General features: G+C 34.2%; 1 protein-coding gene across 1 annotated transcript; it reads left to right on the top strand.

Annotated features, from left to right (window-relative positions):
* Positions 1-7,330: 7,330 nt before the first annotated feature.
* LOC21407644 lies at positions 7,331-10,533 on the top strand. The gene is made up of 4 exons (XM_010098699.2): positions 7,331-7,640; positions 8,789-8,832; positions 8,977-9,280; positions 10,083-10,533. Exons 1-4 carry the CDS (start codon positions 7,589-7,591, stop codon positions 10,397-10,399), a joined length of 717 nt encoding a protein of 238 aa, XP_010097001.1. The 5' UTR covers positions 7,331-7,588; the 3' UTR covers positions 10,400-10,533.
* The last annotated feature ends 1,247 nt before the right edge of the window (positions 10,534-11,780 follow it).

Genomic DNA, 11,780 nt, shown 5'->3' with positions numbered 1-11,780 from the left:
AAACACTTAGAGTCATAGTCTTGAATCAACGAGTGGTTTTTGGTGTGATCGTATCGATAGATCAACGATCTTGTTTCACGGCAATTCTCCATCTCGGAACGTGAGATAGTGAGACAAGATCCTTGCGGTCATTTTTGATTCAATCGTCACAAAGGTATGATTGTCATTTTATTCCTTTGTCTATAAACATATATCATGCATGTATCTCTCGTTGTGGTTTACATTTAATAAATTAAATGGATATGTTAAAATTTTTGAAATTCTGCCTACAAGTTTGTTGTTGTTCAAATGATTTTTCTTAAAAAATCACAACTAGATCATTTAGTTGCCATAACACCTTCACTAGCGGAATCTTGTGACGGTGTAAACTCTTCATCTTTCGATCGAGAGTTTGAACTAGTGCTTCCTCGTAAGTTGTGTCATATTGGATCGACACATCGTACCATTGTACAATAGCTTCCGGATCAGGTTTACACTCACGAAGCATAGAAACATGAAACACATTGGGCACGTGAGGTACCTCAGGTGGTAAGGTGAGTCGATAAGCAACGACACCGACTCATTGCACGATTCGGAATGATCCAATGTATCTTGGCACAAGTTTCCCTTTCATTCGAAAACGAGTGATTCCTTTGCACGATGAAACTCTTAATAAGACAAAGTCACCTTCTATCAGCATAACTCTTCATTTAATCAAACTTGGATTATCTAATAGGATTCCTTTAACTTGGTCAGTCCTCTAATCTCATGCCTGAGCTGATTTAACGTTCGTTACGAAAATACGTGCAAACCATATTTCGTGTCACCAGGGGTCGAAAACTGGTTTCGAATGAAAATAGACATCTAGGTCTTTCCAACGAGCTATCACATGCCCTATTTTAAATATTCTAAGCCTTTCAAACACATCTTACAAGAAGTTGAAATTCTGAAACCTCAACTTTTCAAGGCAATTTGAAAAGTTTCTAAGTGAAACTTCAACTACGCACATCTCAGCCTATAAAACTCCAAACAGAGTGATTCCAAGTGCTACACATCACTAATCACGCACACCAAATGATAGGCTTAGTGTTTTAAGTGCAACGATCTCAGTTCTAGAAGTTGGGGTTCAAATTCACACTTTCTACATTATGCCAAGAACGCAATTTTGACCTTTTCGATAGAAATGATCATGAAATTTTCCACATAGATCTAACGGGTGTAATTCCAGTTTCTGAATAAAGTAGAGACCTAGAGCTTCGAAACGAGTTATCATATGCCCAAATTTGAGCTCTCTAAGTACCTGAAAAATAATTTCTAAGAAATCAACATTCTGTTCTTTCCTGGTTTTGACAGCTTTCGAGAAGTTTTTGGCATGAGACTTCCAATGCACACAACTCGGGCTACAAAACTCCAAATGACGTGATTCTAACTCCCACACGTCAATAATAAGATGTTCTAAATAGTAGTAATAGTGGTTTAGGTGCAGCAATCCTATTTCAAAAAGTAAGGGTCTCAGCTCTTTGTTTTATCCATTCTTAGAAAAGACAGCTTTGACGGCTGTTATGAGAATAATCATAAAATATTCTACACAGCTCTAAAAATTACAAAATCAACATCTAATCAAAGTATACATCTAGAGCTTTTCAAAGAGCTATCATAAGTTTAGTTTCAAATAGGTTAAGGACTCCAAAAATACGTTATACCAGATCAAAACGTAGCTATTTTTCTGCAGAATTTTTAGAAATCAAGCTTAACTTAAAAAATGCATAACTTGAGCTACGGTTGTCCATTTAAGGTGATTCTTATGGCTATACGAAGCTTAGGATGTCTAGTTTCCAATTATGTAACCCATTTATTCAAATTCATCTCCAAGGATTCCTAGAATTAAACAGTATCAAACCTGTCCAAGTTAGGTTCCTTGACACTTTTTCCAACAAATTGAAAAATTCATAACTTAAGCTACAAAACTCCTTTTTGGGTGATCCAAATCTCCTATCAAAGCTTGAAAAGTCTATTTTACCTAGAATCCTCCCCAAAATCATGTGAATTAAGTGAGGAAAGTATGATTAAAGTCTAAAATAATAACATTCAAGAGAGAAATTCCAAATAAACTCATACTTAATGCTAAACAACCACAAAGGCTTCAAACTTCCAATCCTTTAATTATAAATCAGTTTCTAACTCGAATCCATATTCCTCATAAATCCAATAAAATGACAGATTCGTCGACCTTGACAGGAGTATATATAAATTGTTATCTAAGTCTCCAAAAATTCCAAAATGAACTCCATAAGAAAGTAGACACGTAGATCTTTGATTTGGTATGTGACACATAAGGTTCAGAAATCGACAAGGCCCTAAAAAACCAGTTACAGAAAATCAGAACGGCCTATCTAGGGAAATTCTTATAGTTGCATGAAATCCATCACGTGGACTAAATGACTTCAAGGTTGATTTAATGCAACACCCATGGTCTGACACCAATTTGGAAAACGTCCAAAGTGTTGTTCATACTTATCATTAGAACTACCCGTTCTAATTCCACATGAAATTGACAAGACATCTCCTCAGGAGGGTCGAACCTTAATATCTTCAGCCTATGGGAACTCAACCTCAACTGCTAAAGAAGTTCTTCCATTTAAAACACCACTCAGAATATGAGTCAAGAGCAAGAATGTCACTCACATGGCGGAAAAGAGGCGAATACGACAATTCATCAAGGTATTCGTCCGGGAACCTATGAACTAAGACTTTCTACGCATTTTCTGTGGATTCCTACGTGTCAAACGATGGAAAGGAACATTCACCTTGCAACTCTGCTGGCAGCATCATGATATCAGTTGTCACAATCAACTATCAATGAGAAAGAAACGAAATTCCAATTTCAATAAAATATGTCCACTCGCCTCATGCGAGTCTTTATGAATTTCAGAATTATAGAATGGGACACATAAATACTTTGTCATCTTGGAATCTCATATCCAGAAAATTATCAATTCCAGCTAGAAGTCAATCAACAACATAGATTCCTACCCACTAGAATAGAGACACCCAATTCTGGAAATGATCGAACAGAAGAACATCAATCATTGATTTGGAATCTAGAAAGTTGCAGAAATTCCCATAGTCGCATTTGACTCCAAAAAAAAGAACCAATAGAAATTTAGTATTGAATGGATATGAAATCAAATAACGATCGAATCTTTAAAACCCTGTGACTGAATGAGGATCTTCGAAGCCAAGATTACCAAGTCTCGCACCAGTGATCACCGTACACTAAAAGAAAATGAACGCTATAACATGTTTCCGTATTAGGAACAAAATTACCAAGACTACTATTCGAAACAAGAAGCAGTCTTGATCTTAGAGTAACATTGATTCATGATAGAAAGATAATTTGAATCAAAATACAGTTATCAAGTAGAAAGTCTAACTCTAGTTCAAAACAGATCAAGACTAGAGCTCGAATTTAGAATTCCAAAAGCAAAATGGCAGAGAATGGTATATGATTAATATCCATAGTCAATGTCTCACAATGACATGGTTCAAATTAACGAGGGAATCACCGAGACTAACACTCGTGACAAGGAAGAATTTCGATTCCTGAGAGACATAAGACTATGATAGAAAAATTTCACGAATCAATACACTAATAATAACGAAGAGACCAACTCCTGGTCAAAACGGATTAAGAAAAGAATTCGAAGTTGGAATCCTGGAACCTGTGGGTTATGACCTACCACGCTTCCCAAACAAAAGCTGAACATAATTTAATATCAGAGATAAGCGTCAATCTCTCGACGAAGTCCATAGCCACCATCGTTATCAATAGAAGAAAGAACGACGTCTCATCAACACAAGAACCCATGAAGTAAACACTTTTGAGCAAAACACTCTCAAGAGATAAAAGAATGCATCAGTGAATTGAAACGAGTAGCTAGGATACAAAGCTAGATTGCAACACTAAACTTGTGCATTGATCAAATCGGAAAGAACCAATCAAGGAGGAAGGAAACTTTAATGATCAAAACTGCTCGATTTCAAGTCATCGCTCTCCATCAACTTAAACCCCCTCGTTAGACGCATCAAAAGTGGAATGGACAAATATCGGGAATTCAACCACGCGGAAGTCCGAACGAATATCATCTCGAAACTGAAATCTTCATGAGAATTTCGAAGTCAATACTGATTTTGAATTTGAAACTGACAAGAGTCAAGAGAACTTATAGAAACAAATCTATAACTATCGGGTCGAAATCAATACTTCTCGAAAACTTCAAAGTCAACTTTACCCTCGATCCTCATATCGATAAACATCGATAATAGAAACATGAATTCCATCCATCAAAGTGCTCTAGGAAAATTGAAACGGACTCTAACGTCAAATTCTCAAGTGCAACTGTATCATGTAGTAACTAATATTGTACGACATGTCCCGACACAAAACTGTTAAAAGAACAATACAACTCAGTAAAAACTCACACAGGCTCGATTTCCCATAGAATTCAAAGCCGTGCTCTGATACCAAAAACTGTCACGACCCCAAGGATAGGGCCGTGATTATTTTAAAATTTAACTTAATTAAACTAGACTGTTTAACCAAATCACAAAATAATTACATAAATATCAATATAGTTTGCTCCGGAGACTTTCTTTCACAAATAATATTTAAAACAATCAATTAAGTCCAAGAAAAATAGTACAACTCAGGGACAATGTCGACCAATACAGTTTGCATACAAAAATACAGTACATCTCAGAATTTAAAATCATAAATCTGAAACAAACGTACCGCTTCGAATCTCACATCTTCAATCCATTGGCATCCACTTGTCACGCTGCAAATCTAAACCGCTAACTCTGGACGAGGGGTTTAAAACATTAAAAACATAATAAAAGTGAGTGGAAGGCCCAGTAGGATATAATTTTATAAAACATTTTAAATAAAGGTACTCACGGTCCGAAGACATACACCCGGAACCGATCATCCTTTTTAGAAAAGGAAATACTCACATAGTAGAAAATATCTGTATAATGAAAGTGTGCAGCTCATCATACCACTGAACAAGGAGCGGTAAAATGTCTGTCTAGTGACCCGTGCAGCGCCATACTTTCACTACCCAGCCGTGGATCCGTACGGGTTTCGGGACCTGTCCCCAAGGATGCGATTCCCACATCCCGATCTCTGAGGCCACCATGCGTTGTATCATTCCTTAAAGTATTTCATTTTAAGAAATGATACTCTTTAAAATCTCATTTCCAAAATCATTGGAAAACTTAATAGCATTCTCATGCTATTCCTTTGAAATCATTTTTTTTAAACATGTTTTGTTCTAAAACATTTTCATTGGCCCAAATCATTTAAAATGAGGCTAACAAGGATATGGACAAGAATATCCTACCTCTCGGATGTCAAACCTAGGCTAGCCTTCCGTTCTCCTAACCTCCGCTTTCCTTAAAGTTTTAATACTTGACCTTCTCCACTAGCTTTATCACAAAAGCAATATCTTAGGAAATATTTCTCATTCCTAAAACGAATTAAGCTCAATCATGTTTAATTGTTTCCTATTAGTGTGCCTTGACTCAAATCCAATTCACAAACGATTTTATAATCAGTTTGAGGGTTCTTTAAAGATTGAAATCCAATCCATGAGTTTAGTTTCCTATTTGATTTCAGCTTAAAAACAACTTTTAAAAGAAATTTCGGCAGCATGCCGGCATAAATAGAAAAAATGCCAAACCTGCAAATCAATTTCAATTTCAAAATAATTCTCCAGAATCCATCAAAATCAGTTTCCAATCAACTAAACAAGTCAAATAACTAAAAACCCCTAAATTTCAATCAATTTTAACAACAATTGTTCAAATCCAAACCCTAACTCAAAATTATTCAAATCTAACAAAAATTAAACTTTCTCAAGCTTAAAATTCGAATCAAAGAATAGGTTTCAAAGGGTTTTACCTTAAATCAATTGATGGAGCTTTGTCTCCCTCAGTTTCTCCCATTTTCGTTCGTTTTCTTCCTTTTTTTTGTGTTTCTCTCGGCCAAACTGCAGAGAGAGTACTTTATAAATAAAATAAGGTGACACATTGGTGTACAAAATAATTTCTCCTTTTAGGCGAAGACTTGCTGTAATTCACAATTGTCCAATTAATGCACACCACCGCTATTTAACACGTGCAGTTCCTTGGAAATTTTTTGGATACAACCACTCACTTTTCCATATGCAAGTTTTGGCTCTAACTAAATACGTGTCCTCATTACGTTTTTGCTAAGGGAAAAATACCTCTTAAAATATTAACTAAAAATATTGTTTTTTGTTTGGAGGAAATGATCTGAAATTTTGAATAAAAAAAGTATATATATGGTATAATCAACTTCAACTACAGCTTGTTATTTTTTGCTTGAAAGTCTATATCTTGTTATTTTTTTTGAGCAAAATAATAATATTATTTTCATTCAATCAAGTTCAATACTAAAAAGAAAATTGTTGACATCACACTTTTTTTGTATTGTATAAATTAATTCAGACTATAAATTTATACTATTTATGTCATATTATAGTGAATTTATAATTAATATCGGGGTTGAACACAATTAAGAATTGACATCAGGGGAGCATTGAGTTATAATGTCAGAACTAATAATTTTTTAAAAATTGAGGGGGCACAATGCAAGTTTATATATTTTTAAAACTTGCATTTTGACCTCTAAATTTTTTAAAAGTATATTTTGACCCTAAAAGTTTTTAAAAATTATATTTTGACCTTGAATTTTTTTAAAAATTAAATTTTAACTCTAAAATTTTTGAAAATTGAATTTTAATCTTAAAATTTGTAAAATTTTATATTTCACTATTTTATATAATACGTCATGACACAAAATATTACATTATATGATAACAATACAACATAATATAATACACATTATGTAATACAATACAATACAAATAACTATATATGTCCAAATATTATTAATATTTTTTAGACGCATAAATTCACGCACGAATAAAGTATTTTTTCGTACCTTACCCAGTTTTTTTTTTTTTGTTAATCACCTTACCTAAAATTTGATTCAAGTTTCCTTTTCTCTTATAATTTGTCTAAATTCCGTTCACTTCGCTGATTCGAGTTTGTAATTCGAGTTGAGATGTGATTTTGTGTGAGAGTTTTTTACTGTAATAAAAAAATTAGATGTGACTGTTTTTAAAAATTTTTTACTGTAACAAAATTCGAATCGACGAAATGAACGAGGCCTTAGACATTGTTGATTGATATTCCATTTCTTCTTCTATATTTTTCTTGAACCATACAAAAAAGAAAGAGAGAAAATAAAAACAAATATCTTTCTTTTCCATCAAACCAAGCAATCTCTCTTCTCCTTCTTTTGTTCAGACCAAACATCTGTTTATCTCTTTAGCTTTCTGAATCTCTTCCGTACATTATTTTCCCTGACCGTACGTCCTAGAAATCCCAACAAACAAACACTTTTCCCTCCCTCTCTCTCTCTTTCTCTTCTTTTTCCGCTGTGATCGCAGAGCCACAGATCAAACTAAACCTCTCACTTTTTTTTCCCCTTCTCAGCCGCTAATTTACAAGTTTGCTAACCATGGGAAAGCGAAAGCGAGTTTCTGATCACAATCAGATCGAGCCTTCTTCGGGTACGTTTCGAGCTCTTCTTTTTTATAATAATAATAATAATAATTTTTTAAAAATAATACGTGTCTGTTTGGTTCCCGAGAAAATGCAGTGAAAGGAAAGGAAAAACCGGACGCCGAATTGTGACTTAGAAAATTTGAGTTAATCAGAGCCTCCCACTTTTTAATTTAGTCAAAATTTCGGTACATTTACAGGAGTTTTGTCCTTTTTAAGTTTGTCCAATTTGTTTTTTAAGTTTGTCCAATTTGTTCGATACTTCCAAGGGGATTTCAATGGAGGTTTGGGGTTACTGTTTCAGTTATGCTATACGTGCTCTATCAATTGCACTCTCTTGTAAATAATTGTGGATTTGTTATAATTTGCTTCTTTTTTTTTTTTTTTTTTTTTTTTTGGGTTTTTTTTTTTTTTTTTTTTTTTTTTTTTTTTTTTTGGGTTTATGTTCTTGTTTAATGTTTATCAAATATAGAACCGATTTGGGGATTTCTTTTGTGGGAGAATGATGTCGTTTTTCATGTTTTGCTGTCGTATACGACTTGTGTCTCCTGTTCCTTTACGCATTTTTGTTCCAATGCATTCTATAGTGGTTGAGCTTCTTAGCTCCCCATCTACAGCATTTTTGCTGACAACTAATCTGGGCTTGATGCTGATAATCATAAGGGTTTGGAGCAATTTATTATCATATATATATATATATATATATTTGATCTTGGGGTGTGGATTTAAACCCTACACCTCAAACTAGAATCAAGGACCGCTAGATTATACCTGCAACCACATTTAAACTTATTAATTCACTTAGAGGTGGGTGTGGAATTTCCTCCGCGCATTTTTGGATGTCAAGGTCATATGTGAACTTCATTAAAATATGTAGTAGCGTGTTTTTTTTGGGGTCCTATTATAGGATTCCCCCAAAGCCTTTGTCCAGGGTATCTTGGTCCGCGGTTTTGTTGTTACCTTTGGAGCAAAGAGTCCAAGCGCTTGATTGTGTTTCTTCTATGGGATGTTTTGAAGAGAAGTTGAGAAGATTTTGGTTTTGGTTCTAGTTGTCACTTTTCTTTTCATTGATGCTTTTTTTCATACCATTACTACAATTTTTTTCATGCTAAATAAGATCGCCGTGATGATTTTTGTTTTTTTCGGAATGTTGCAGATACCATGCCATGCTCCTTAGGAATGGAGTTATTATCAGAAGAGGTACCTTAATGAGAGAGTGCATTTGTTATGATTTTTCTTAGGGATTAGCTGTGATAAATTCTCATGTTCTCTCTTATTTCAATGTAAGAAATTGGAGAGGACCATTGTTGTATAATTCTTTTCAACCCTTTTTTTTTTTTACAGAAACGTTTGAATGCAATTGATTCTAGTGAACTAAAGCCTCTTTCATCTGTGTTGGATATTGCGGATAGTTCTACGAAGCTCCAAAATGTCCACCACCCTTCTACTGCAAATCAGCATCAGAGCCTTGGCCATTCAATTTTTCTAAAACGCTCTCGCCATCACTATGCACATCAGTACTCTAGACGTGGCTTGGCCAATCTTGCTAATGCCTCAACTTCTCGTGGCAAAGGCACTTCTTTGCGTGATGATAAGCTGTCCTTCAAGTTTGCTACTCAATGCAACTCAGTGTTGGGAAGGCATTCAGGTTCTACTATTATTTATATATTCACTTTCTTGTTTTGTTTTCCTTTTTAATTTATCGCCACTCTATGGTGGCGTTGAACACAATGGGCGCGTTTGGAACTCGTTCCAAAATGATTTTGTTTTTTGTATGAAAATGAAAATGAAAACGTTTTCAATCTCAGACAGAAATTATTTTTGAAAATGTGTTTGGTAGTTTTATTAAGAGATTGTTTTCAGTATAAAAAAACCCATTAATGTCTCTCTCTCTGCTCGAGAGAGGAGAAAACGAAAACAAAAAATGAAAAACGACTAAGAGTCGTTTTTCATTTCTCTCATTTACACTAAACTAAAAAATCATTTTCATTTCTATTTTTTGTCTTTATTGCGCCAAACGCCTTTTTGAAAACGTTTTCATTTTTTCTTTCTCAAAAAACGTGAAAAACAAAAACGGGATCAATTCCAAACACGGCCAATGATTTTTGGTTCTCCACAGTTATCAGTTAATGAGAACCAAAGTATCGACTTAAAATTAATAAAAGCATGGATAATGTAACCACTTGTCTTGTTCTTGACTGAAAATACCAAATTAGAGGAAGTGACTCTTGGTAGTTAACATGACTATGGATTAAGCCATTTTCACCTTCACAAGGCTGACTCTTCGGATCTTGGAACATAAGCAAGGGTTTGAGTTTTTTCACAAGAAATACTTTTGGGTTATGAGTTGTTTCTCGTACAATGGTTTTCTTTCTAGCTTCAAATCTACAATGTTTTACTCTACTTGTTCTTGTATTGACTTTGGTATTCCATTTATTTTCTTTTTACAGAATACAAAGACAAGGCATTTTTCCGGCCTGAAAGGATCAGGTCTAGTAATTCTTTGACAAGAGACACAGTATCAACCGATCTACTGAAGTTGGTGTGTGAGATTTGTCAGAAAGCGCTGATACGGAAGATTTGTATTCCTGATATGCCATTCGCAACTGTTGACCTCTTGGAAGTGGCGGTTCTAGCGTGTGGCCATTCTTTTCATGCAGAATGTTTGGATCTGAAAACAAATTTTGAGGATAAACGAGACCCTCCATGCCCGTCTTGTATGGGTTTATTGTCCCAGATCGATGATGACGAGGAGGAAGAGGATTAGTATGTGAAAGGTTATAAGCTCTACACCATGATGTACTAATATCTAGAGAAGAGGATATACTTACATGGAAAGCTTAAAGTTATATAGGAAGCTTGTTTGTTCCAAGATGACCTTTTGGTAGGCTTAGTGGGTTTTGTTTTGTAGTATTCTTAAAGGGTTTTGTTTGTTTGTTTGTTTTTTTTTTTTTTTTTTTTTTTTTGTTGTGGGGGGGGGGGGGGGGGGAGTTTAGATTAGAAGAATGACTTATCTCCTGTTGAGAGGTTAGAGACGCTAATTATGTAAAACTTTGGATGCCACAATAATGTAGCATGTAATCGTTTGTATTATATGGGATCTTTTTCCCAGTTTTGGATCGTAGAAACGAGAAAGCTGCTGCGTCTGAGTTCATTTCATGTTCACATTTTCGCTTTGTCAAAGCTATGCTTATGAATGAATAACAAATTTGTTTGGAATTATACTGGAGATTAAGTTGTGTGTGTGTGTGTGTGTGTATTTATTCAATATTTTATGCTTGCATTTTGAGTTATCATAAAGTATCTTTGTATTTTGGATGTTCTTAACATTGTACTTGTGAATTTAAATTCACGTTCACCACCTAAATTTTTAGGTTAACAACTGATATTGTGCGGTTTGAAAATACAAGTTCTATAAATTTCTCTCTATCTCTCTTAATGCAACGTTTAAGTTTTGTCTAGTTACAGATTTATGATTTATCTTTAAGCGACAAAGGGTTCATCAACTTAGGCCTGTTTGTTTTGTGGGTTAATGTGGTTTGAACTCATGAATTTGGTTTAAACTGGTGTTTGCATTAGTTAAGATAGTTTTAGAACCTGATGTGATTTTTGAACTTTCTTAAGTTCACACAGTTTGAACCTATTTACTATAAGAAAATGAGAAAATGCAACAAACAACATTTTTTATATATGCATTTGAAGTATATAGCATAATAGTAAATAATATCATGTGTTAGTTTTTCATTCTAACAAATATACTCTTTCCTAAATTTACGCCACTCGTTAGGGTTTTTTTTGTTGGAGAATTTGAGTGTAGAGGGGGAAAAGAATGCAGAAACAAGAGAGAGTTTGAGGCGTATAGAAATACTTTCCTTTAAGGTTTTATTTTCCCTCACTTCTCAAAGTTTGCTAATGAGTTTTAATGGCAAATTACCCCCAAGATACAACAAACCCTTGAACACAATATCTAGTAATACTATTGAGTTCCAGAACATGAATTAACTCTGTAAATTTTCTGCAGAATTAATAAAGACAGAGATGCTATTTCATTGAATAAATGCATCATCTTTAAACATTACAACCTTTCACATAAAGATACATTTTCAATGTAAAGGTATATTTTCATGAATTGATACACCTATTACAAT

Source organism: Morus notabilis, unplaced genomic scaffold (assembly GCF_000414095.1).
Source record: "Morus notabilis unplaced genomic scaffold, ASM41409v2 Scaffold203, whole genome shotgun sequence".
NCBI lineage: Eukaryota > Viridiplantae > Streptophyta > Magnoliopsida > Rosales > Moraceae > Morus > Morus notabilis.
The sequence above is the reverse complement of the archived record's forward strand: the minus strand, read 5'-3'. Positions and strand labels throughout refer to the sequence as shown.